Source organism: Hippopotamus amphibius, chromosome 7, assembly GCF_030028045.1.
Source record: "Hippopotamus amphibius kiboko isolate mHipAmp2 chromosome 7, mHipAmp2.hap2, whole genome shotgun sequence".
Taxonomy (NCBI): domain Eukaryota; kingdom Metazoa; phylum Chordata; class Mammalia; order Artiodactyla; family Hippopotamidae; genus Hippopotamus; species Hippopotamus amphibius.
Window position 1 is genome coordinate 147,280,808 of NC_080192.1, and position 25,853 is coordinate 147,306,660.

The window sequence follows — 25,853 nt, forward strand, 5'->3', positions numbered from 1 at the left end:
CTGCAGAGAGCGGGCTGGTGACTGGGGACCCAGCTGCTGGGAGTGACGTGGGGACAGTGAGACACCGCTGAGTTTGGGCGCCTTTCAGAGCCGGTGAAGGTCTGAGTTTCTGACCACTCTCGCTTGAGGAGTTTTTTTCTGTAAGTACGTCTCTGTGGAATAATTTTTGGTGCCTGTAAGGGTGATGATTTTAACGTTCCGGACAAACTTCAAGGTGGGCTGTACGCTTTTCAAAGGGAAGCCGCCGCATTCGGGATGCATGGTCTCTGCTGCGGAAGGCCGCTGGTGCATCAGGGGACCTCCAGCAGCCCTGGCCCTCCCGGTTGTCGGGAAAACCCAGAAGCGCCCCCCCTCCCCGCCCCCCCGGAGGGCAGTGCCGTCCTCAAGTGAAGAGGCGCAGCTCTGACTGCACCTGACAATATCCAGGACTTACTCAGCACCTCCGTGCGCAGGCACTGGTCTAAGTATCACTGTGATCTTCACGGACCAGTGATGCTGGCTGCTTTTGCACTCCTGTTACCCCCACTGGACGATGGAGAATCAAAGCACTGAGAGATGAGGCACCCAGAGCTGGGGCTCAAACTCCAGCAGGCAGGCCTCCGACACCCAGCTGACCCTCTGGACCGTCTGCCTTAGATGCAGTCTGTGTTTTTAGTTGTGTGTATGTTTTGTCTGTGTGTTTAGTCTTTAAAAATCCTTAATTCTAAAATAAATGCTTACAAAAAAAAATCATCATTCTGGAAAGATGTTTCTTTGGGTTAACGAGCCATCACCTCACCTTTCGGGAAAGGTCTCCCTGTGGGTGTGCTTGGGGATCGCTGCGTGAGCAACTTCTCGGGTGCGTCTGCGTGTGTCTCTGTAAAGGACAGTCACGGGGACCGGGGCACCGTCAGGAGGTAGCGATCACCTGCTTCGTCCCCCACGCGTGGCGGCGCAGCGGGTCCGTGCGGTTAGCCGCGTGAACGCGGGGTGTCCGCCAGCGTCCCTGCGTCGCCCTGCCTCGCGGTGATGCCGAAGCTGCGACGCTTCTTAAACGTGGTGGCCTGGGCGTGGCCGGCAGCTGTGGCGTCGGCCCTGGGCTGGAGGCTCCGCCCTGCCACGCACAGCCGCTGCATTTGGGGCCGGTCGCTCAGCTTCCCCGTGTGACACGGGGAGGCAGTCGGGTTCCCCTTGTGGGCTACGGTGCCGTGGACGGAGGGGACGCGCCGGCACCCTGCGCCAGGAGCTGCCCGCCGTGCTGCGGGGACCCCAGCGCCGGGAACGTGGGGCGCTGTGGCCTGTCCCTGGGGCTCACTAGGCACAGGGCATCCTTTCTCCCCAAGTCCTCACCGAAAGTTCTCGTTGGCAGAGAGCCTGCAGTGAGACTCCAGCGTTCCGGCGGGGCTGGGATGCCGCGGGTCAGACCAGAACTGTGCAGAGGCAGTTCTGTCTCATCGAGGGCCTTCTTCGTGTCCGGACCAAGTGCTGATGGGGGCCGTATCTGCTAGGAGTCGTGATTAATAACTCGGAGTCATTGCTCAAGGAAAAGGCCTTTGACTTCCCTCTGGTAATTGTGTTCATTTGTATGACAGGCCTTTACAATGGGGGTATATTATTATAAATGCAACAAATCCTTACTTACAATTTCTCATCATTTGGAGTTGAAACAAGTCTATTTTAAACCTTACTGAGCAAGCTTTAGTTCCAGCAGCACCTGAGATTTTCTGTTATTATCAGGTGCTTTGACAAAGTAGGCGGGTCTGTGGCGGGGACCTGTAGAACCTTCTTGTTCATGCCAGGCGCCTCCAGAAGCCACGGGGAGGTTTTGTTGCTCGGGGTGTGTGTGTGTTCAAAGCATACTTCTGATGAAACATCCTCTGTAACTGACAATGAACTTCTGATTTGTGGATGAGGGTGGCTCCTGGCCCACGTGGGGAGGCTGGCCCGGCCACACCGTGGCACCCTGTCGGAGCCGCCGTTAGTGGCCTCGTGCTGCTCAGTCTGCTCGCAGGTCTTGGGAGAGAGATGTGAGTAACAGGTGGATGGTCCTGAAGATTTTCCCTTTTTCCTTTTTTGATTTACGTCTCCCAAAGAGAAGCTTTGACGTGCACGTCAGCCTTAAGATGTTTTAAGTTGCTAGTGGAAAATGTACACGTACTTAAACTGGCCAAGGATTGCTTTGCTGAAATTCTTAATTCTCGTTTTATGAAAGAAAAAGCTATTTTTATGACGATTCCCGTTCCTCAGGCCCGGTACCTGCTGGTCAGCTAGACTCTGAGGTTTTAGACTTTTATGGAGCACGTGGCCTTGGGGCCATGGGAGTGCCCCCGCCCCCTCCCCGGCGTGTGTGGGGGGCTTTCTCCTGAGTCAGACGTCTCCATGGCCGGGCAGAGCTTTGGCAAGAGATGCGGAAGCTGGGCCTTCTCAGCTGTCACCTGCCCTTCTACCAGGACAGGGCCGTGGGCGCCCTTCTGCCAGGACAGGGCTGTGGGGGGCCCCTTTCTGCCCTCTCTCCCTGTCTTGCGTTTCCCTGGGGGTTCATTGCCAGTTGTCTGAACTCCACATAAGTGTCCCTGTGAAAGCAGGCTACGAAGGGAAGTTCAGTCAGCTTGCTCCAAAAACCTGTCTTCAAAATTAGCACTGCCGGTATTAGCAAAAGAGGAGCCTCAGATCTCAGCACCAGATTTCCAGGCATCCCTTCCAGCTCTGGTGCTTTCCTTTTGTTTTCTTAGAGAGCGTGCAGTTTTCATTGTTATTATTAGAAGAGATACAGTAAGCTCTTCATCTAGGCAGGAGTGGTGCACTTGCGGTCATAGAGATGTGAACTTTGCGTGTGTTTCTTAAACTGTAAAGGAGAAAGAAAGTGTGGTTTTGAGTACACTAATGTGTGACGGAAGTGACAGGAGCTTGAATATCTGTTAGTTAGGATGGTTCTGGTGGCAGGTGGCAGGACACGGCTGACACAGGCTGAAACAGAAGGCCGTTACCTGACATCTCAGGCCTGGTGGGCCCTTCAGGGCTGAGACCCCCACCCTGCCACGCTGCTCCCAGCTCTGCCCTCCAAGGAGGTGGCAGCGAAAGACATGGGCACCCTTTCCAAAATCGCACCGTCCACTTGTGCCTCTTGAGACCCCGTGCCCAGCAGGCCCCCTCGTGTCTCTCAGGCCAGTGCCTGGGGCACTGGGAGAACCTGTCAGCGGCGTCTACACCACAGCTGGGGGCTCACCCGAAAGAAATGCTGATTTCTCACAGTCCTCGGGGCCGGAAGTCTGAGACCGCTGTGCAGGTCAGGGCTCAGTTCCTGACTTGCAGACGGCTGCCTTCCCACGGTGTGTTCACGTGGCAGCAGGAGAGAGATGAGCGGGGAGACAGACAGACACACACACACACACACACACAGACAGGCAGCTCAGAAACTCTGGCGTCAGTCTGTACAGGGGCATTGATCCCACCGCGGGGCCCCAGCCTCCTGACCTCATCGAACCCTAATCACCCCCAGTACCGGGTGACTCTGGGAAAGGACACAGACACTCAGGCCACAGCAGAGTGGGAGCCTGTGCTGCACCGTGTCATTGCGGAGCTGCTGGTGACAAAGGACGGGGCAGAGGCCTTGCCGAGGGCCGTGCCTAAGACCTCTTAGCCTCGGGGTGGGACTCACACGTGGTGTAACGCTTGACCCCTCCTTCCTCAGCGTTGCGTGGGAGCCTGCGGGAGACGGGAAGAGTGTCATCTCTCTGGCCGACAACCACATCCTGCTGTGGGACTTGCAGGAAAGCTCCAGCCAGGCCGTGGTGAGTAACAAGAATTACACAGTTCTGGTTTTTTGTATTTTCTTAAGCGGACCTTTCCACCAAATTCAGAATACACTTCTTGATTCGTATATGTTTAGAATTTTGACATTGATTGTGAAATAATTAATGAACAGACTTAGTCATCAATCAAAGAATCGAGTGGTTGTCTCCTTCAGGCAAAAGCTGTTTGGGCTTCAGGCCTCAGGGCCGTGTACGAATGTGACACAGAACCGTGGGTATTGACAAAACTCCCCTCTTTCGCCATAATTTGTCCAAAAGAGTTAGCAGGATGTCCAAATTATAGTCTTCTGTTTCAAGCATAAGTCTTTTTATCTAAAATTTATTTATTTTTTTAGTTTATTGGCTATATTGGATCTCCGTTGCTGCACACAGCCTTTCTCTAGTTGTAGTGAGCAGGGGCTGCTCTTTATTGCAATGCATGGGCTTCTTATTGGGGTGGCTTCTCTTGTTGCAGAGCACAGGCTCTAGGAGTGCAGGATTCAGTAGTTGCGGCTCATGGGCTCAGTAGTTGTGGTTCATGGGCTCCAGGGCGCAGGCTCTGTAGTTGTGGCGCACGGGCTTAGTTGCTCCGCGGCATGTGGGATCTTCCTGGCCCAGGGATCGAACTCGTATCCCCTGCATTAGCAGGTGGATTCTTAACCACTGTGCCACGAGGGAAGCCCAAGTGTAAGTCTTTTTTTTTTTTTTAAATCTCCTTTTAAAAAAAAGTTAATTTATTAATTTATTGGCTGCATTGGGTCTTCGTTGCTGCACATGGGCTTTCTCTAGCTGTGGCTAGTGGGGGCTACTCTTTATTGCAGTGCAGGGGCTCCTCATTGTGGTGGCTTCTCTTGTTGCAGGGCATGGGCTGTAGGTGCATGGGCTTCAGTAGTTGTGGCTCACGGGCTCTAGAGTGCAGGCTCAGTAGTTGTGGTGCACGGGCTTAGTTGCTCTGTGGCATGTGGGATCTTCCTGGGGGCAGGGATCGAACCTGTGTCCCCTGCATTGGCGGGCGGATTCCTAACCACTGCGCCACCAGGGAAGTCCCAAGTCTTTTTAATGAATGCATTTTCAATGTATATTTGGTTGAAATCACCTTTCAGGTAGGAGCAGTCATGAAATGCAAATTCCCTAGCTGTGAAAATAATGGTTGACCATGACCCGGTGACCCTTCAGCCTCCTCTCCTTTCACTCACGTTGTGTGCACGGTCCTGAGGGTGTAGCCGTCAGGCTTGTCAGCCGTTCTATCCCCAGGGCCACTGGAGTGCTGACCTGCACACCGGCCATCTTCCTGTCTTGTCCTGACCCGTCCCGGCCCATCCCATCCAGCACCCACACGTCCCCTTAGTTTCTGGCACCAAGGACGTGAATAGCTCTGTCGCAGGTTCCTGACCAGAAGGTGACGTCTCTCGACAGGCCTTTCATTCCCAGACCTGTTTAATATTTAGCACCAGCCTCCTCAGGCACCAGCGTGGCTTTCAAATATTCATCGCCTCGAACACTTTGTCTTTCATAGAGTCGGCGTTCTACCGGTCAGTATATATTTTTCATATATGATTCCTTAAATTTTTCTCTTACGACATGTGTTGTCTTACATGCACCCATACTTTCATTGCACTTGGATGTCAAAGTGACAACTTTAGAGAGAAAACCAAGAAATCTGAAATGATAAAGCTTCTGAAGGCACCCACACCAGGGTCCAGCTGCTGCGCCTGGTGGCTCGGGGCTTGGGAGTGGCATCTCCTTGGGGACCTTGCATCTCACCTCACATGGCGCGTGGCCAGCGCTTCTTCCCTGTGGTCCCTGCATCTTCATCCTCTGGCACAGAAGTCAGACCCTTCACAATGCGGAGTGTCCGGACCAAGCCTTAAAGCTGCAGCAGCCTAAGGCTGTCTCCCCAGCTTCACTGTGAAGGGAATTGTGTAGCGCTTAAGGAGAGAAATCACTATTTTTATTAAAAATTAAAAAAATAAGACACACCTGTGTATCATGGAGTAGAATGCAAATTTTACCCCAACTTTTAGGCTCAAGTGGGGAGCTGCCTCAGATTGGCCCCACGGCCCCTGCAGGTGGGGGTGGACACTTGCACAGGCCCCCAGCCTTCCAGAGGGACTGCTGGGGCGTCTGGGCCTCCAGCCTGCCTCTCGGTGGCTGTTCCTCGGGACTGCCCTTGAGGACAGGAAGGGACAGTGGTTTCCTCTGAAACTGCCAGGCCTCGCGGAGGGTCCGGAGGGCGCCGGGAGCCGGCAGAGCGGCTGCCCCCGCCCAGCAGGAGATGCTGAGGGGAGCCGGTGGCGTTAGGATTCCACAGCTCCCGGGCCCCGGCTTTGCAGCCCTGTCCTGTCATCAAGGCGTGAACGCCTCTCAGGCCCTCAGTCATCTCAAAATGATTTTATGGTGGGGTGATTAATCTGTAACTTATTTTCTGCAGAGACCAATTTCGTTTTCTCTCCCCCTTTTTTATCTGCTGTCAGCAGTTCTGTGGATACCACTTTGCGACCCTCGGCCGGAGTATTTAATGCCGAGACCTTCCTATCGATTTCGGCCATCTTCACACCCGGCGCCTCAGTTTTTTTTCTTACTGTTGGAGGATATTGCCTTCCGCGGTGACTCATCTTACGCGCCCTGCATCATTACCTTTCGCAATTAAATCGGAGGCTCTGTGCCGTCTGTAGTCATTAGCGGAGCCCAGGGGAGGCCCGGAGGCGGAGGTTCCGTGGGGTCGCGGACCCCGATGAGGGCCTCGGCGGTGCTCGCCGGCTGGGCTCTGTGCGCGCGCAGCTCTGGGCTCTGGCGGCTTCCTCTGGCTGCGGAAGGGACTGGCTTCTCTGGCGGTGCAGGCCCGAGGGCGTGTGCCCCCAGGAGCACTTGTTTGAAGGGAGAGAACGGCTTCACGGACACAGTGTGATTTCAGAAATTTCTAGTCCCGGGTTTAAGACGTACCACAGGAGGCCGAGCACACGTGGGTGGGGGCAGGTGGTGACAGGGGGATCCCCGCTGCGCCCGGTGCCGGGGACGTGCTTGCTGTCTGGAGACAGAGTGCCGGGCGGGGCCGAGCCCCGGGACCAGGACAGAGGCAGCTTGGGCCTGTGGGTGTGACCCGGGCTCCCCGCCGCCTTGCCTGCGACCACAGCTTCTCTGGGCTTCCTGCACTCCGAGTGTGGCCACAGGGAGGGGCGGGGCTTGCTCAGTGGGCCCCCAGGTTCAGACCCTGAGGCGCAGTCCCTGGTGGTCTGGGTCCCCGCGGCCTGGGGGCTCGTCTCCCGTGTTGTCCTGATCGCTGCGGGACACGCGTCCTCTGGACACCCCGGGCCAGGGCCTCGCTCCCGCCCCCAGGCAGCAGGGGTCTGGACAGCGGCCCTAGATGAGCGTGCGTTTCTGTGCCTCAAGCTTCTGGTCCCTCTGGGGAAGCAAGCCCTGGTGTTGCCTCCCTTCTTACTCTTGGAGCCGAGGGTTTTCTCTTTTCAACAGACTTTATCTTCTAGGGCCGTTTTAGACTCACAGCAAATGTGAGGGGAAGGTGCAGGGCTTTCCCATCGCCCCACAGCCTCCCCACCGTCAGCACCCCCAGCACACAGGGCGTTTGCTACCGTGATTAGCCCACGCGGACACGTGGCCGTCACCCAAGTCCCGGGTTCACATCAGGCTGCAGGCCTTTGCCGTGCGTCTGCGGATTTGGACGGATGTGATGACACGTATCCACCACTGCAGGTTCATGCACTGTCTTCACTGCCCTAAAAACCCCCCGCTCCGCTAACCCTCCCTCCCTCTGAGTCTGTGACCACCACGGGACTTCTTACTGTGGCCGTGGTTGTGCCTTTCCCAGGGTGTCCTGGAGCTGGAGTCATGCAGAGTGTAGCTTTAATGGACTGGCTTCTCTCACTGGTCACTGCATTTAAGGTTTCTCTGTGGGTTTTCATGGCCTGAGAGCGCGTGTTTTTAGAGCTGAGAAACATTCCATTTTCTGCAAGTTTCTTCATTTCGGTAAAGTTCAGTGTATCAGTTTTACAGATTGTGCCTCGCGTGTCAGGTCTGAGGACTCTGAGTCGCCTTGGGCCTTGATGATTTTCTCCTGTTTTCCTAAGGGTTTTACGGTTTGCATTTTACATTTCAGCCCATGGTCCATCGTGAATCGGTGTTTGTAGACGAGGCCTGTGCCCTCTCTGGGGGGCTCGGACGAGGACGAACGTCTCAGGGCCTTCGCTGTCTTGGCGGGGCTCTTTGTCTGCAGTGGAGCAGTTGTTGAGACGTTTTCTGTCTCTCAGGCTGCCCTTCCTGGTCCCCGGGCTGCAGGGAGAGTGTTCCTGGGGCTTCGGGGGTCTGTCCCTGGGGGGTTTCTGGGTTGCCGGCTTCTTCAGCCCCAGGTCTGGCGCCCGCTCGGGAGAGAAGACGCAGACCCTGCACCCTGTGTATTCCTTGTGCCCCAGGGCCCTCGCTGGCCAGCCTGCTCCCCACCGGTGTTTGTTCTGTGTTTATAAAGTCCAGGGTTTTCGCTGAACTTGGCAGGAGCCGTAAAGAAAAGTGCATCTGCCCCACTTCCTGGCCACCGACATTCCTCAAGGGAATTTGAGGGTCACGGCCCTCCTCTGGGGTCCTCAATTCCCTTCCCTGATGTCTGAGACCTCGAAGGGTGCGGCAGCGCTAATGAGAGAGAGAAGTCCTGAGGCCCCAGGGGCCTGGGGGGCGTCACTGGGTGGGGGTTGGCGAGGGGCCGCAGGGCGCTGGGCTCCCTGGACGCGCTGTGCAGCTGTGATAAGGACTCAGTGCACGCATTTTAAAGTTGCTCCCTTAAAGAGAGACACAGACCTCATGTAATGTGACCCCTCACTTGACAGGTGAGAAGAGTGAGCCCCTGGAAGCCGGGGACTTTCTGAAGGTGGCCCGGGTGACAGATCCAGTTCAGGCCTGGCTCCATCCTGTTGTCCTGCAAAGGCATGTGCTGAGGCCACCCCTGTGCACGCACCCTGCTGGCCTCCTGCAGAGGTTGTGCTCGGCCTCTGAGTGTCTTGAGTGGGCAGCAACATTCTGTTCTGCGAGCGTGGGTTAGGTGTTGGGAAACAGTCAGAAGTTATTTGGAGGAAAATCTAGTAAATAAGATAGTTAAGCAAGCTTTATAATGTAAAGCTAGTTAGCGGAAACTACGTTCAAACTCTCTGAAAATTGGTTTTCTTTCTTTTTTTTAAAAATTTTTATTGGAGTATAGTTGCTTTACAATGTTGTGTTAGTTTCCGCTTTACAATGAAATGAATCAGCTATATGTATACATATATCCCCTCCCTCTTGGACCTCCCTCCCACCCACCATCCCACCCATCTAGGTCATCAGAGAGCACCGAGCTGAGCTCTCTGTGCTTTACAGCAGGTTCCCGCCGGCTATCTGTTTTACACTCGGCAGTGCACATACATCAGTCCCAATCTCCCACTTCATCCCCTCCTTCCCACTGCGTCCACACTCCCGTTCCCTACGTCTGCATCTCTGTTCCTGCCCTGCAAATAGGTTCATCTGTACCATTTTTCTAGATTCCGCATACATACATAAATATACGATATTTGTTTTTCTCTTTCTGGCTTACTTCACTCTGTATGACAGCCTCTAGGTCCATCCATGTCTCTACAAATGTCACAATTTCATTCCTGTTTACGGCTGAGTAATACTCCATTGTATATATGTACTACATCTTTTATCCGTTCATCTGTTGGTGGACATTTAGGTTGCTTCCATGTCCTGGCTATTGTAAATAGTGCTGCAGTGAACATTGGGGTGCATGTATCTTTTTGGATTATGGTGTTCTCTGGGTATATGCCCAGTAGTGGGATTGCTGGGTCATATGGTAGTTCTATTTTTAGTTTTTTAGGAACCTCCATACTGTTCTCCGTAGTGGCTGTATCATTTTACATTCCCACCAACAGTGCAAGAGCGTTCCCTTTTCTCCACACTCTCTCTAGCATTTATTGTTTTCTAGAGTTTTTTGATGATGGCCATTTTGATGGTACCTCATTGTGGTTTTGATTTGCATTTCTCTAATAATTAGTGATGTTGAGCATCTTTTCATATGCTTCTTGGCCATCTGTATGTCTTCTTTGGGGAAATGTCTATATAGGTCCTCTGCCCATTTTTTTTTTTAACTTTTTTTAAAAAATATTTTATTTTTTTAAATACATTTATTTATTTATTTTATTGGCTGTGTCGGGTCTTTGTTGCTGCACGTGGGCTTTCTCTAGTTGTGGCGAGTGGGGGCTACTCTTCATTGTGGTGCGCGGGCTTCTCACTGTGGTGGCCTCTCTTGTTGCCGAGCATGGGCTCTAGGCACATGGGCTTCAGTAGTTGTGGCACGTGGGCTCAATAGTTGTGGCTCACGGGCTCTAGAGCGCAGGCTCAGTAGTTGTGGCGCATGGGCTTAGTTGCTCCACGGCATGTGGTATCTTCCTGGGGCAGGGATTGAACCCGTGTCCCCTGCATTGGCAGGCAGATTCTTACCCACTGCGCCACCTAGGAAGTCCCATTCCACCCATTTTTTGATTGGGTTGTTGGGTTTTTTTTTTTTGATATTGTGCTTCATGAGCTGTTTATAAATTTTGGAGATAATCCCTTGTCAGTTTCTTTGTTTGCAAATATTTTCTCCGGTTCTGAGGGTTGTCTTCTCATCTCTTTTATGGTTTTCTTTGCTGTGCAAAAGCTTTTAGGTTTCATTAGCTCCCATTTGTTTATTTTTCATTTTATTTTCATTACTCTGGGAGGTGGGTCAAAAAGGATCTTGCTGTCATTTATGTTACAGAGTGTTCTGCCTATGTTTTCCTCTAAGAGTTTTATAGTATCTGGCCTTACGTTTAACTCCTTAATCCATTTTGTGTTTATTTTTGTGTACAGTGTTAGGAAGTATTCTAATTTCATTCTTTTACGTGCAGCTGTCCAGTTTTCCCAGCACCACTTATTGAAGAGGCTGCCTTTACTTCATTGTATAGTCTTGCCTCCTTTGTCATAGATTAGGTGACCATAGGTGTGTGGGTTTATCTCTGGGCTTTCTCTCCTGTTCTGTTGATTTACGTTTCTGTTTTTGTGCCAGTATCATAATGTCTTGATGACTGTAGCTTTGTAGTATAGTCTGAAGTCAGGGAGCTTGATTCCTCCAGCTCCTTTTCTCTTTCTCAAGATTGCTTTGTCTATTCGGGGTCTTTTGTGTTTCCATACAAATTTTAGGTATAGCAGTGTGTACATGTCAACCCCAGTCTCCCATTTTATCCCTCCCCTCGTCATCCCCTGCTAACCACAAGTTGTTTTCTACATCCATGACTCTACTTCTGTTTTGTAAATAAGTTCATTTGTACCCTTTTTTTTTTAGATTCTACATATAAGTGATATCATATGATATTTGTCTTTCTCTAACTTAATTCTCAGTATGACAATCTCTAGGTCCATCCATGTTGCCGCAAATGGCATCATTTTGTTCCCTTTTTATGGCTGAGGACTGTTCCATCGTGTGTGTATATAGACCACATCTTCTTTATCCGTTCCTCTGTTCACAGACAGAAAGCTGGTTTTCTTGTGAGACTCGTAAACAGGCGTCCCAGAGCATTCTGAGCAGTGTCTGCTGCGCTACCACAATTATACTGCTAGCGCCACAGCCCTCAGACGGCAGTCATTGGAATTTATGTTTCAGGTATTCGTTTAAAAAAAAAGAAGCCATGGTCTCTAAGAAAACGTGGATTCAGTAACATACCTTAGTATCATAGCTTAATAGCTCCATATGCCTTTTGGTTTTGTAAAGAGTGGAGACGAGTAGTTTTCAATCTTCCGGGTGGGTCTTGGAAGAAATCGTTAGATGCAGAATGGGCTGAACGGAGGTGTTTAGCTGGTGAGTGTTTCCTCAGCTCTCACAAGACTTCATTCTGCAAGAAAGAGTAAATGAAACTAAGCGTGTGTGAGAAGAAGCGGCTGCTGAGCAGGGAGGACGGACGTGCTTGTTACTGACATTGGGGTTGAACGCCTGCCGCAGCCACGTGGTCTGAAGTGTGACGAACACAGAGATGGAGTCTCTGCTTTTTCGTACTTTGCTGCCAGGTACAGGGGCTGTAGTGCAGATGGGCCTTTAACTGAAGTGTCCAGGAATTGGCTGGGGCAGGCGTGGGCCAGGGCTAAGGGGAGGTGGGGGGCCGGGGACGTGGGTGCACGGGAGAAACACGGGTGGTTGAGTCAAGGCCCACTCTGTGTGACCTTGGGCGCGTTGCTTGGCCGTCCAAGCCCCAGTGTCCACATCTGTGAAGTAGGGCAGTTGAACAGTAACACGCTGTGAGAACAGCACCCCCTCCATGGTGCCTGGTGCATCGTGAGGGGTGGATACAGGCCTGGTGGAGGGGTGCGTGGGCGGGGGGAGGGGTGCATGGATGCATGGACGGATCCAGCGGCTGGAACACAGGGTCTCCATGGCTGGACTAGACGGAGGGTGGGTCACCCGGTAGGGTCCTCATATAAAGGCAAGAGGTACAGGGTGCGCAAAGAGAAATTGAGGTGCGCAAAGCAGCCTGTGTTCACTGATAACGAGGTCCCGTTCCCCGCGGGCAGCACAGGCAGGAGGGAGCGGTGGGCTGTGGCTGTCGCAGAGCTGGTGGTGTGCTCAGCGCCTGCCTCCTCCCCCCCTTCTCTCTCTGGAGAAGCACCACCGTGAGCTCTGTCTCCCCAGCATGTCATTGGCGTCCCATTGGTGTGACGGAAATACATGCTACGTTCTCATCCATCTTGGCCAGAAACTTTAAATCTGCCCTTACAGCCTTTCCTGTTCTGGTCAAGCCCACATGTGTGGGTGTCAGACACACGTGTTTCTCCACCAGGAGAGGTTGGGTTTTGGTGCAGCAAAGGGGAAAAACCCTGTTAGTTCTGTTCTTCCTACAAATAAAGGGCTGTTGGAAATGAACTAAAAATAAGCGGAAGCGACCTCAAGCTCTTCGCGCATGCCGACACCTGCTGCCTGTGTGCCTTTGCTAACCGCGGGAGGACGCTGGTCTCCCAGACGCCGCCCTCAGAGCCCTCCTGCGGCAGCGTCTCCGGGGGGATGGGGTCCTTGACAGGGTGTGGGAGCCGCCAGCCCTGCTGGGTCTGGGCCTGGTGTGGGCCACACGCAGGGGAGGGGCCCGCCCACCCTGTGACCCTGGCAGCAGGGGGCGGGGCGGCAGGACTCTTTCTTCCACGTCCAGAAGGCAGCCGTGGGCCTGGGGGTGTCCTGCCGAGTCCTCTTCCCGCCACGACTCCTGTCAGTCCTGACGGACCCACCCTGTGCCTCGGGAGACAGGGCATCCTGTCCCTTCCGCCCTGTCCCTGAAGGCGGAGCAGAGCTCCAGGCAACGTCCGGGCTTTCTAGGGGTGTCATCTCATTGAACCCTCATAGCCTTGGGGGCAGATTCTTTAATATCACTCTTAGGAGTGATTCACAGAAGAGAAAGCCAGGCCTCAGAGAGACGGGGTAACTCGGTGGTCACTCAGGAGGAAGCACAGCGGAGACCTGGCTCAGGGGTCCTGCTCGCAGCTGTGGCTGCCATTCCCACACCTGGAGGCACCCCCGATGGCGTTGTCTCAGACGGGCATCACGGGGGTGTCGGTTAGAATGCGTTTGGCTACAGGACCTAAGAAGTCACTTAGATAAAGAGGAGGTTTTATCATCTGCTGTAACAAGAGACGTGGAAATAAAATCCCTCTGGGGTTGGTTAATTCAGTATCCTGACAGCATCAGGGACCCAGCTACTCTGCATGTTTCTGCTCTGCAACGTGCACGTCGCTGCTATCTTCCGTCATGACCGCAAAGTGACTGCAGCGGTTCCAGCCATCACATCCAGACTCCCACCACGTCCACAAGGAGAAAGCAGGTTTCCTCTCTGCATCTCCCTTGGTTTGTAAGGAAAGCCATTCCTGGAAGTCCCTCCATCCCCTTTTCAGGCACGACCATGTGTCCAGGCCTAAACCATCCATGGTGAGGGGAACAATCCCGTCAGGCCTGGCTCAGGGCCGTCTCAGTCCCCGGGGGCCGTGAGGGGTCTGATGGGAAGGGGGGCTGCTGGCGGTGGTGGCGGCTGCTGTGTGACAAGCTGCTGTGTCCCGGCAGCTCGGGCTGGGCACATGGTGGACTTGCCGTGTGGACTTGCTGTGTGCACGCTTTGTGTCTCTTACGCTTGAAAAGCTGCAGCCCTGTGCCGTTGCTTCACCGCAGCTCTCCTTCCAGAGCGGGGAGGGTGGCGCTCGCTGTCCTCTCTGGTCCTGTGTCACGCTCGGTGCTGATGAGCACGTGCTCGGTCCCGTGTCCTCTAGACCTGCCCCCTCCCCAGGTCTGGTCCCGTCGGCGCCGTGGGGCTCCGTGGCGGGGTGCAGCTTCGGTCTGTGGAAACCTCACGCCAAGACGCCCTTGAACGGCTCCCAAAGGTTCCAGTCACAGCATTTTGTTCACAGAAGGTGCCTTCTCCTGCTCTTGTCCTGCACTAGTTCCTCCTTCAGAGAGGGTTTGGAGGAGCCTTGAATCAGTCCTCCTGGACCGGGAAGCACTGACTGTTTCCCTTTACCGCCAGGAAATGGATGACCACGCGCACGGAACCCTCTGCAGGTCCCGTGGAGCTCTGTCTCCACGCCACCAGGAAATGTGGTTGAATAGCCTTACGACGTGACCACGCCGGCTGCCCTGAGCAGCCCCTTAAAAATGGACGGTGAGCGCTCTCTCAAGTTTTCATTAAAGCCTGCCCCGCGGACTCCTCGCACCCGTGGGCGTGGCGTGCCGTGGCCCCGGCGGTGCCCGCGTTAGCGTGAGCCGTGGAGCTGGCCCGGGAGCTGGTGCTGTCCCGCTCGGCAGCTGTGTGGCCCGGCCGAGGCCCCTCCCCTCTCTGCGGAGCAGGGGGCTGGCCGGGGCTGCTGGGTTCACGTGGGGTCTCCCTGCCGTCGCCGTTACCTGTGCTCCCTCGTGGCTGACCACCCGGTGCGTGCTTCCCACTGCCCCCCGTGGCCACTGCGTGGTCTCTGAGGGACAGTCAGGAGTCTGGGACCTCAAGTCTCTCGCGAGGCTGTGGGCCAGGTGTCCGCGGGGCTGGGGTCTCACCCGAGGGCTCGACAGGGAGGACCTGCTCCCGAGCTCATGGACCGCTTGTGGCAGGATGCGGCGGGACCCAGGGCCTGGGCTCCTTGCGGGCTGTTGGCCGGAGGCCACCTCCGTGTGGGCTTGGAAGCCGACAGTGCTTGTTAGTGATGCTGACGTAGCTTCTCCTGGACTGCCGTGAACCAGAGTAGAGCACGTGCGGAGCGCCTTGCAGCAGCCTCGCGCCTTCGGGATTCCGCCTGGCTGCCTCGCGCACCGGCGCGCACCTCCCCCGTTTGGGACGCTTTACGCTGCTTCTCGTACCACGTAGCAGCCGCTTCGAGAGCTCGCGCTGTTGAATTTGTCGTGCCCGTCTCCTAACGGCAGGACCTGGTTGCTTCTCCCTTTCTGAAGAGTTTGATGAGGAATCTGGTCGTTCGACAGAAAATTAATTGGAACCTGAGTGTTGATGAGTTAGGAAACATACTGGACCTGTCTTTTGACGTGTGGTAGGTGTACAGTTTTCAAAGGTTATGCTCCGTTTATGGCTGTTAGGAAGTGTTGGCTCTGTGCCCTGTGCTGTGCAGTACGTCCTCGTAGCTTGATTCTATGCATGGTGGTTTGTGCCTCTGCATCCCCACCCGTGTGTGTCCCCCCGGCCCTCCCACGGGTCACCACCGGTGTGTTCTCTATACCCGTGAGTCTGCTTCTTGTCTGTCATATTCACCAGTTTGTTGTGGTTTTAGATTCCACGTATAAGTGATATCATGTGGTATTTGTCTTTCTCTGTCTGCATAATACCCTCCACGTCCATCCATGTTGCTGCAGAAGGCAGAAGTTTACTCTTTTATGGCTGATTGTAGACGCAACCCTTTATGTGCCTTTTATGTACCTTTTATATACCTGCTTGTACTTAACTAGTCTTCAGGAAACTGAAATAGCACCTGTACACATTTCGTTTGGCTAGTTTTTTTTTTTCCTAAAGGAGATGCTATAAAACTGTTTCTTAGTTGATGTTGCCGACGTGGAGGTTGAAGGTCCATCCACAAGCTGGAAAAGCCAGAGCCCGGTGTGTGCTCACCCGGCATATCTGCTGCTCGTGTTTCAGGCCCGTTTCAGGGTGTGGGGTTCTGCGCTACCGTCCCTGCTGCGGGCAGGCTGGGGTGACCTCCGCCCACACCGGCTCTCCCTGACCATCGTGTGGCCTAGAGTCCAGGTCCTGTATCTTGAGGCTCCCGCCACCATCCCTTTCTCCTCTGTGGCTTTGCCGTGGCCCCTCCGCATGGTCCCCTCTGCGTCCTGTGTGGGGGCAGGCCTTCTCCCTGTGCTCTGTCCACGTCCGTGTTCCCCACACTCCGTGTTCCCCACGTGCCTCTGAAGGCGACGGCACCCCTGCTCCCAGGCTGACTTTCCTCTGCTGCTCAGATGACGAGAGAAAGAGAAGCTGTGGCCCTTGATGCAGGGGAGGAGCGGGCAGGACCTTTGTGCATAAGGTTGCGGGCGGCAAAGGGAGGGCCGGTGGAGCAGTGGGACTGGGGACTCCCCTCCTGGGCTCGCACCAGGGCCCGGCCTTGGCTGTGCGAGCAGCCTGGAGGTCTCCACCGTTACCTGTTGGGGTTTAATTAACCCCCGAGTAGTGGTTCTCGAGACCCTCGGGGCAGGGAGGGGGCGCAGGTCGGAGCGCACGTCTGGGTGGGTGGTGGCCGTTTGTCCTTCTCCATCTGGGGCTGGCCGTGCGGACGGGCTGGCCTTGCCATTGTCTTCTGCGGAAGCCAGGCGTTCGAGCCGTTTTGTGCTGCTGCCTCAGAATCGGGCAGATTCTCTCTAATCACACGCTGGCAAGTCCTGTCTAATAGAAGCTCTATTAATATGCATTCTATTCTTTGCTGCGTTCAGTTTTATATATTTTTTTTCCAGATACGTTTCAAACATTCTTGCCTTTTAAGGAAAGGAAACAAAGACAGAGCTTCTTAATTATTTTCAATAATTATCTTCAGTGATATCCTGTACAAGATACCCTCTTAAATGTTGTGAATAGAGTTCCAATTACGTTTCTTTCCTTTTTTCCTTTGAAAACATCACCACACGCACAGCTGGCCAGTTCGGCGTCCCTGGAGGGGAAGGGACAGCTGAAGTTCACGACGGGGCGATGGAGCCCACATCACAACTGCACCCAGGTGGCCACGGCGAACGACACGGCCGTCCGAGGGTGGGACACGCGGACCATGAGGTCAGTGAGGGCCGAGCCCGGGGCACGCCCCGATGCCCCTGCCCCCCCCCCCCCCACCCGGCTGCGAGTCTGAGTCGGGCGTGCTAAGGGCACGCGGCTCGTCTGTGTTGGTTCCGGTTCCGTGGGAAGCCGGGCCACCGTTTTCCCTCCTCCCGTCTTGAGTGCATCCTCAGCTGCGGGTCCCCCTTCCCCGCCCCCCGTGGTCATGTTCCTGCGGGTGCCCTTTGGCCGCGGCGGCAGTCTCCGGTGGAGGTCAAGGTCAGGTTTTTGGAGCAGCTCAGGCCTGAGACGGTGACGGGCCTCTCGGTCCCCGTGATTGGTGACCACGCGGTGAGGGCCGCCGCCCCGGTTAAGTGTGTTGGAGCTTGACCGTCTCCGCGCCTTGAAGGTGCGCCCCCACGGGGTGGTCGCAGTCTGTCACCTGAGTCGTTGCACACACGGCCACCACGGCGACTGGCATGCAGAAGAGCAGCTTTTCTGCACCAGGTATGGCGCTGACGGGCAGAGGAGTGACGGTGTGCACACTGTTGTCATGGCAACAGGAGCCCTGCAATCTTTTTTAAGATACAGTTTATCCCCTCAGCACACCCATAATTTATCACTAAGCTGCAAAGACGGATGTCGGGAAGTAACTCGCGTTGCCTTTGAGGGCGGGGGCACAGCTTTAAATCTGGGTCTGCGGCCCCTCTGGAAGCGCAGGGTAATCAATAATCTGCGTGTGTGTGTGTGTGTGTGTGTGTGTCTGTCTGTCTGTCTGTGCCGGGCGTCTGTCGGGTTTCCTATCAGAAGCTGAGCGCCACGGGCTTGGAGCATGAAGAACGGTGGGACTGGAATCCCTCCCTCCAGGGCCCGTGGCCATCTTTGCCTGTTTTCATTGTTCTTTGAAGGATGTGAAGGTGTGGGTATCTAGACAGGAAGCTCAAAGACTGACATCACAGCCCGCAGGCGCAGGGGGCAGGCGGGGCTCTGGGAGGCGACGCGCCGCTGCGCCCTGCCCACTGTCCCCGGGCTGCTGGGCAGCAGTTGAGCCAGGGCTCTCCTCCTGGGCGTTGTTTCTCGTCTGCAAGCAGCCGCGGTGCTTACTCGGCCGATGCTTTCAGTGCTGCTCCTGGAACGGGTTGTGCTTGTGTTCAGATCACTGCCCCCGAGCCTGCAAGGGCCCCGAGTCAGTACTCCGTGCGCATGTGACTCCCCCAGCCTCCTAGGCCCTCGCCAGGCTAAATTTCATTCATTTCCCTGTTTCACTTGGAAGATCTTAAGGTTTGGGTGTCTTATTTTAGGAAAAAGTATTAGGATTTTGGGAAAGTGCAGGATGTAAAAAACTGTTCAAAGTTTAAAAGTGGTTTTGGGCCAGAAAACTGAATATGAGAGAAAAGATGAAAAGGACTGAGGTCATCGGCTATGAGAGTGGGACCGCAGAGGCCTCGGTGCCGGGTGACGGGGCTGGTCACGGGAGCCGTCCCCATGGGAGCCGTGCCGAGCATGAGGTCCAGGGATCGCGGGAGAGGTGTAGTCACAGCCAAGGGAAGAAGTGGAGAGGGCAGACCGGATGGGCGTCTCACGGGGCCCGACCGCAGGCCTGCAGGGGCCCTCGTCCATCCTGCTGGGACGCAGGCCTTCTGTCCAAAGCCACTGTCCTGCCTCAGCACGCCCTTCACCTCTGGCTTGGGTTTGTGATGTCAGAGGGAGTCTCCACACGAGATGGAATATTCTGATTCCACACTCTGCGAGGGGCAGCCTGGAGGCGGGCGGCGGGGCTTCAGTTAGGTCTCTGCCCGTGTGTACATGAGTGCGTGTGTGTGCATGCATGCACGCACACACGTATGTGCACAGTGTACCCGAAACAGCCGTGTGGCTGGTTCAGCCCCCCCACCCCCAGCGTCGGCCCTGGGCCGTGTGCCTGGATGCGGGACAGGCCTGGCTGTGACGAGCACCGCCTCCCTCAGTGCTTCTGCAGCTTTCCAACTTCCTCTTTCTTTGCTCTCTCTCTGTCTCCCGACACCAGCAACACTGTGTCCTCTTCCTGCAACCCGCTTTCCTTCCCCGTCTCAGCATGTCCTTCCACACGTCGCTCAGGTGTCCTGCCCGGAGTCTGTCTCTGCTTCTCCGTGACACTTGCCTCCCTCTGGCCCGTCCTCATCCTCACGATTCCAGGCCACTCCTTTGAGAGCCACCGACCAGTCTCCCTTCCGCGGGGTCCCAGGCACGGCCCACCCCTACTTGTCCGAGGGAGCTGCCTGGCGCTGCTCACAGACTCTCCCGGGCGGGGCCGCCCGCCCCAGCATCGCCACGTGCCGCCCAGTGTGACCTGACCCGCCCTGTGGGAGGCCCCCTCCCATCTGGTCCCTGTGGTGTACGTGATGTTCTTTGCTCTGTTTACAGCCGGGTTTGAAGCAGGGGTCTTTCTCAGGAATCCTGCCCAAGGCCCTTCTGTTCAGACATTCCTGTGCTCGAGAACCCTAACCCTAACCCCGCCTGGATTCCGTGCTGGACGGGGTCTGGGGGAAGGTGCGGGGGCAGTGGGTGGCTTCCCGTGTCCCGCCTCTTAGCTGTTGCCCCCCCACCCCAGCCAGATCTACTGCATCGAGAGCGCGCATGGCCAGCTGGTGCGGGACCTGGACTTCAACCCCAACAAGCAGTACTACCTGGCCAGCTGCGGGGACGACTGCAGGGTGAAGTTCTGGGACACCCGCAACGTCACGGAGCCCGTCAAGACCCTGGAGGAGCACTCGCACTGGTGCGTGGGGCCGCGGGGGCTCAGGCGGTGTGCTGTGGGAAGGCGCAGGCCCGCTTCGTGTGTGCTGCCGTGAATCATTCAGTCAACCCAGTTTTACTTTTCCTAAAGAAACGCGAATTCCAAATCTGAATGGTTGTGATTTGTACACGTAGGGAAAGAAGAAAAACCTTAGACTCTGTTTTCTCTTGAGATAGTGCTGGTTCAAATATGCAAAAATGAACACGCACAGATGTTCACGTGGCTTTGTGCGCCGTGCAGGGAGGCTGGAAACCCCGGTGCCCGGCAGAAGGGGTTGGTCCGTCAGCCAGTGGCATCGTCGCGGCGGGGGTGGTGCTGCCATCACGGGGGGTGAGGAGGGGCTGCGTGTAGAGCGTGCAGAGTGCCCCAGGGCAGCCCTTCTCCTAGAGCGTTGTTCTTCTGTTTGTACCACGTGCTGCGTGCTTTTTGGTAAGTAAGTGAAAGAGAGACGTCGTAGGAAGTCGTGCAGAGCATGAGCCAGTTTTTGTTCAGATAAAGCACGTTGTATGTGCACGGGTGTGTGTGCTGGTGCATGTATGTACGCGTCTTTGTGTGTGCATGCGTGTGTGTATTTACCACCTGAATGCTGCGCAGTTTGGAGAGGTTCAGTGCGTGGCTGTGCTTCCTGCAGTCCGGGGGAGAAGCTCTGTCCCCTGGCCCTGAGCGGGCTGTCCGGCCCCCCTCTGCCCCCCAGACCTGCAGCACCTGCCCGGCAGGCGGCCCAGCTCGGCGAGCCTGGGCCTGCGGGTCAGAAGGGAGCTGGGCCCAGGGACCCGACCAGGGAGCAGCCCTGGGCCCAGGCAGCTGTAATGGGGAGGCTGCCGTGGGCTTTGGCTCACGTCACAGGTTCTCCCTGGTCCGTGGTTTGCTCCTCGGGCAGTTTTTGCCTTTAGAACTCTGGAAAGCCTGTGTGGACACGGAGCAGTAAGCCGCCTGCCCCGGGTCCGTGCTGCGTGTGGTCTTGTCTCTGTCGTCGGGACGCAGGAGGTGTCAGCACCTGCCCCGGCTGGCAGCACCCGGGGGTCCGTGGTGCCAGGGCCGTCTCCTCCCCGCAGGGTGTGGAACGTCCGCTACAACCACTCGCACGACCAGCTCGTCCTCACGGGCAGCAGCGACAGCAGGGTCATCCTTTCCAACATGGTGTCCATCTCCTCCGAGCCCTTCGGCCACTTGGTGGACGAGGACGACCTGAGTGACCAGGAGGAGCGCCGTCCGGAGGAGAAGTAAGCGCTTCGTGCTGCTGGCGGCCCCCGGTGGCGGGCGCGGCCACGCGGCAGGTGCGGGGCGCGGGTGATGGAGTCGGCTGGGTCAGCAGTGCTGTCCGGCGTGGCCTCTAAGATGCGAGTCTGTCCACGTGCTTACCGAGCATCACACGTCAGGTTGTGAGGCCCGGGGCTGGTCTGCAGCCCTCGGTGGTGAGCGGCGACCTCCGTCGGCCCTTGCGGCACCCTGTGGGGGAGGCCGTGGTGGGCGTCCCTGCGTGCGGTGCTGTCCTGGACCAGGTCGTGGAGCAGCTGCCCCGCTGGCGGGGGGCGGGGTGGGGGCCTCGGGCCCAGAGACGGCCTGTCCCCTGTACTGCTTCCCCCGCGCCACTGGACGCAGTGCGGGGAACCTCGATGCCTGTTCTCACCTCTGCACCTTCTTGGTTGTGTATTTTCCAAACTCTTTCCGATCCTAGGTGCTCTGCTCAGAGCTCTCTCTTCACATTGGGGTCATGCCCCCGAGACTCAGGGGGGTCCTGGGGTTTGGGGCTCACGCAGGGTGCCCTGAGGCAGGGCAGCAGCAGCGGCAGGGAGAGCCCGTGTCCTCTGTCAGCAGCGTGTGTGTTAAAGGAGACACGTCCTATCGCGTGAGTGGATGCGTCTTCACACGTGGCGGCTGCTTCCTGTGCTGAGTGGGATCCAGACGCCGCCAGGGGTCACGTCTCCTGCCTCCGGGGAGCAGGTTCTGGAGGAAAACCCCGTGGAGTTGAGTGATCTGAGCCCTGAAATACGAGAGGGGTGTGTTGTTCTGTTCAGAGACTCTTCACGCTGTTCTGTCGTCCGATTTCTTCCTCTGCCCCCCTCAGCTGAGCCTAGAATTCCTGTGTGAGAGGCTGGCATGGTGGCGATCTAGCTAAGGTCTCTCTTGACACAATCATTTTTCTATTCAAACACTTGGAAACACAGTGTTGAGACACAGTTGCAGTGGCTTCAGTCCAGCGACCTGCCACGTGCAGGGCTTGGGTGTTTTCCACCATCCTCTGCTGATGGCCAAGCAGGAGTCCACGCCCCGTCCGTAGCGGGGACAGAGCCGGCAGCCCCTCGGCTGGCCCCGTGTCATCCAGGCATCCTGCCTGCAACGCGGGCGGCTTCAGAGAAGCTCGCTAGGAAGGGAAGCACGTGCAGCTGGCAGGCGTGCCGGGCGATGGTCCTGGCTCGAGGTGCCTCACGGTCTCCTGCAGGCCTGCTCCTGTCTGTCCACACAGCTTGTAAATTCAGGAGAATGGGATTCTCCTGAGGATACATAGGAGGTGTCTGTACCAGGGCAGCTGCTGGCCACCGCAGGCTGGCTTCCTGGGAAGTCTGGGTCGTGGAATGGGGGAGGGTCTGAGCACAAAGCCTAACGCCAGGGTGGGCGCCCAGGGTGGGGTGTCTCCTGCGAAGAGCCGCAGAGCGCTGAGAGCTCCTTGGGTAGAGAGCGTCTGTGAGATGGGCAGAAGAGCGCTGAGGAGGCCCTGCCGGGTGGAGGAGCGGCCTGGCACACAGCAGGCCTGCCATCTCGGCAGCGCAGGTGGGCGGCCTGGCTCCACGCGCTCCCACTCGGGTCCGCGCATGTGAGCACCACCCCGCCAGGCGTCCCAGGGAAGGGGCGCCGTGACTCCTGTTTGAAGGGGGTGACGGGGAACGTCAGAGCCCAGGCCGGGACCTGCCGGCCCTTCCCGCCGGCCCTTCCAGCTCTGCGCCCGGTCCCGAGGGGGCTCCGCGTGCCTGCCCTGGGGGGCTGTGCTGGCCGGTCCCCAGGTCCCTCTGGCGGACGTCGCAGGAGCTCCGGCCGATGTCCACGCAGCCGTGTGGACGTTCCCCAGCCGCCGTGCCCCGAGCCTGTCCCGCTCCCTGGCCGCGGGGTGAGGTGTCCGGCGGCAGGCGGCCCCACCCGCGCCCCGAGGGCCCGTGGCTGGAGACGGGCCGGGCCTGGGCTCCTGCAGGGGCGCCCCCGTCGGCCCCCTCGGCTCCCGGGGTCCGCCCCGCTGCGCAGGTGAGAAGCCCCGGCCTGCTAGTGCCGCCGCCGCCAGGCAGGGCGCCCGCCGCGCTCACGCGTGTGTCTGGTGCCTTGCAGGAGCCAGGAGCCCCCGCACGACAGCGTCGTCGCCACCTACGAGGAGCACGAGGACAGCGTGTACGCCGTGGACTGGTCCTCGGCCGACCCCTGGCTGTTCGCCTCTCTGAGCTACGACGGGAGGCTGGTCATCAACAGGGTGCCGCGGGCGCTCAAGTACCACATCCTGCTCTGACCCGCAGGCCGGCCCGGCGCCTCCCGGCTGGGCGGCCGGAGCCCCGGCGGGGAGCAGCTGCGCCACCCTCCTCCGTGCGCGCGCCTCTGGGCCCTGACGCGCGCCTGCCCGCCGCCCGCTGGCCCTGCCGTCCCCGCCCGGGGCAGTGGGGACCCCGTCCGCAGGCCGAGCCGCGCTCCGCGGGCGGGGGCTGCCTGGTCACTGCCCGCTCTCTCTTCTCCCTTTTCAGGGTGGGGGGAGTCTCCCTGCAGTTTGTTTCCATAACGTTCACTTGTCTTTGTCTTGAGATTGAAAATGAAATAAAAGGAGCAGGGCCACGCCGCTCGGCCTCTGTTCTTTTTCTCTGTCCCGGCCCAGAAAATGGGCCTCCCGTGCTGCGGCCTGGGATTGACCCGCCCACTCCGGGGTCTCCTGCCAGCCTGGGGCCCTGCCCCTGGGCTCCGGGCCCCACTGGGTCCCGCTCCTTTACGCCGATGGCACTGCTACCACCTGGACGTCACACGCGTGCTCCCGGGTCACCCGGCGTGCTTACCTGGTGAAATCCCAGGTTGTCGGTGAACCCCGCTCCCAGGGGATCCTCAAACTGAGCACAGGACCCTTGCCCGTTCCCCCTCCTGTGTGTCCGGCGTCTGTTCGGGGAGTGGCCTCACCTGCCCAGGTGTGCCGTCTGTACCGAGGTGACTGTCAGGTGTGGTCTTTTTTTTTTTTTTTTTGGCATGGTCCCTTTTCTTCATGACGGGCTTCAGTTTGAGGATGGACCATTCTAAACGCTGAAGCCGTCTGTCTTCCCCGAGTGTCTGTGGTGGTTTCTAGCTGTGCTGTGAGCCCAGAGGATACGTCTGGGTTTTGTTTCTTCTCTTCAGGTTAAGAGTTCGTGGGCAGAGTGGGGACTGTGGGGGGTTGTGGGGGAGGGGTTGTGTGTCTCAGGCCCTTCAGCATCCCTGCTTCCAGGTAAGACCCGAGTGGGTGAGGAGCGCGGTCCCCGCTTCTGTGTGCTATGCCGCGTGTCTGTAGGTGGGGGGTGGGGGGCTGCTGGATGGCCCCGCGTGCCGGATGCCCCAGCCCCCGTGACCCGGCGAGGCTCTGGGCTGCTGTGGGGCGTGCAGTCCTGCTGGAAGCCCTGTGGGCTGCTGTACGTCTCTGTGGGGGGATGTTCGTGTAAACAGAAGTTTTCATTTTCCAGTGCAGGTGTTGGCAAACTACAGCCCGGGGTCCTGGGGGCCGCATCGCTGCCACCACCTGTTTGTGACAATAAAGTTTTATTGGCACACAGCACCGCCCTCCCCCAGAAATCTTTACCGTCTACCCTTTACAAAGGCGTTTGCAGCCCCCGCCGCAGAGTCAGGGCCAAGGAGTGCGAGCACCGGCTGCGGTGGGAGGAAGCTGCCGAACTGCTTCCTGCGGCTGTGGGGTTTTTCTTCCCATGGGCAGGCGGGCGCTCCGGTTTCTCAGCCGCTGCCAGCGGCGTGGTGTTGTGAACTTGCCCTTCTGCAATGATGTGGAACGGCTTGCTGTGAACTTACTCGCCATTAACCCATGTGTCCTCTTTGGTGGAGCCTGTTTTTAAAGTTACATCGATTGTAAATTATTGTGTTTAAGCTTGATAGATTTAGAGCATTCTTTACATATTCTGGATAAAAGTCTTGGTCAGCTGTGTAACTTACACATGTTTTCTTCCAGTTTTTATCTTCTCATCTTTTTAACAGTGTCTCTGCAGAGCAAAAGTTTTGGATTCTGTTGACGTCCCACTTACCCAACTTTTTTTTTTTTTAATAGCTTGGGATATTGGAATCAAATCCAGTTAGGAAGATTTTTTTTTTTTTTAAACAGGCAATAAACAACATATATTTAGAGTACAATTTGGTATCCCAGTCTCCCAATTCATCCCCCCCAACCCTCCCTGCTTTCCCCACTTGGTGTCCATGTGTTTGTTCTCTACACCTGTGTCTCTATTTCTGGCTTCCATTTCCTCTTTCACAGTTATTAGCATTTGCCTTATGTATTGAGGTGCTCCTATGTTGGGTGCATATATATTTATAATTGTTATCTCCTCTTCTTGGATGGATCCCTTGATCTTTATGTAATGTCCTTTCTTGTCTATTGTAACATTTTTTATTGTAAAGTCTATTTTATCTGATATGAGTATTGCTGCTCCAGCTTTCTTTTGATTTTCATTTGCATGGAATATCTTTTTCCATCCCCTCACTTTCCATCTGTATGTGTGCCTAGGTCTGAAGTGGGTCTCTTGTAGACAGCATATATATGGGTCTTGTTTTTGTATCCATTCAGCCAGTCTGTGTCTTTTGGTTGGGGCATTTAGTCCATTTACATTCAAGGTAATTATTGATATGTATGTTCCTATTACCATTTTCTTAATCGTTTCGTTTTTGTTTTTGTAGGCCCTTTTCTTCTCTTATGTTTCCCACTTAGAGAAGTTCCTTTAGCATTTGTTGTAGGGCTGCTTTGGTGGTGCTGAACTCTCTTAGCTGTTGCTTGTCTGTAAAGCTTTTGATTTCTCGGTTGAATCTGAATGAGATCCTTGCTGGGTAGAGTATTCTTGG

The 25,853-nt window shown here is 56.3% G+C and overlaps 1 protein-coding gene across 12 annotated transcripts in view; it reads left to right on the forward strand.

Annotated features, from left to right (window-relative positions):
- Positions 1-23,607, forward strand: part of EIPR1 (EARP complex and GARP complex interacting protein 1) — an 84,409-nt gene extending 60,802 nt beyond the window's left edge. For 11 of the 12 annotated variants that reach the window (XM_057741511.1, XM_057741517.1, XM_057741510.1 and 8 more), the window contains 5 exons: positions 3,671-3,770; positions 16,908-17,044; positions 19,614-19,781; positions 20,855-21,022; positions 23,118-23,607. In XM_057741511.1, the coding sequence (XP_057597494.1) occupies positions 3,671-3,770; positions 16,908-17,044; positions 19,614-19,781; positions 20,855-21,022; positions 23,118-23,292 (748 nt within the window). In that variant the 3' untranslated portion in view covers positions 23,293-23,607. The remainder of the gene's footprint in view (positions 1-3,670; positions 3,771-16,907; positions 17,045-19,613; positions 19,782-20,854; positions 21,023-23,117) is intronic. The other variant, XM_057741518.1, reaches the window with a different exon arrangement.
- Positions 23,608-25,853: the final 2,246 nt, after the last annotated feature.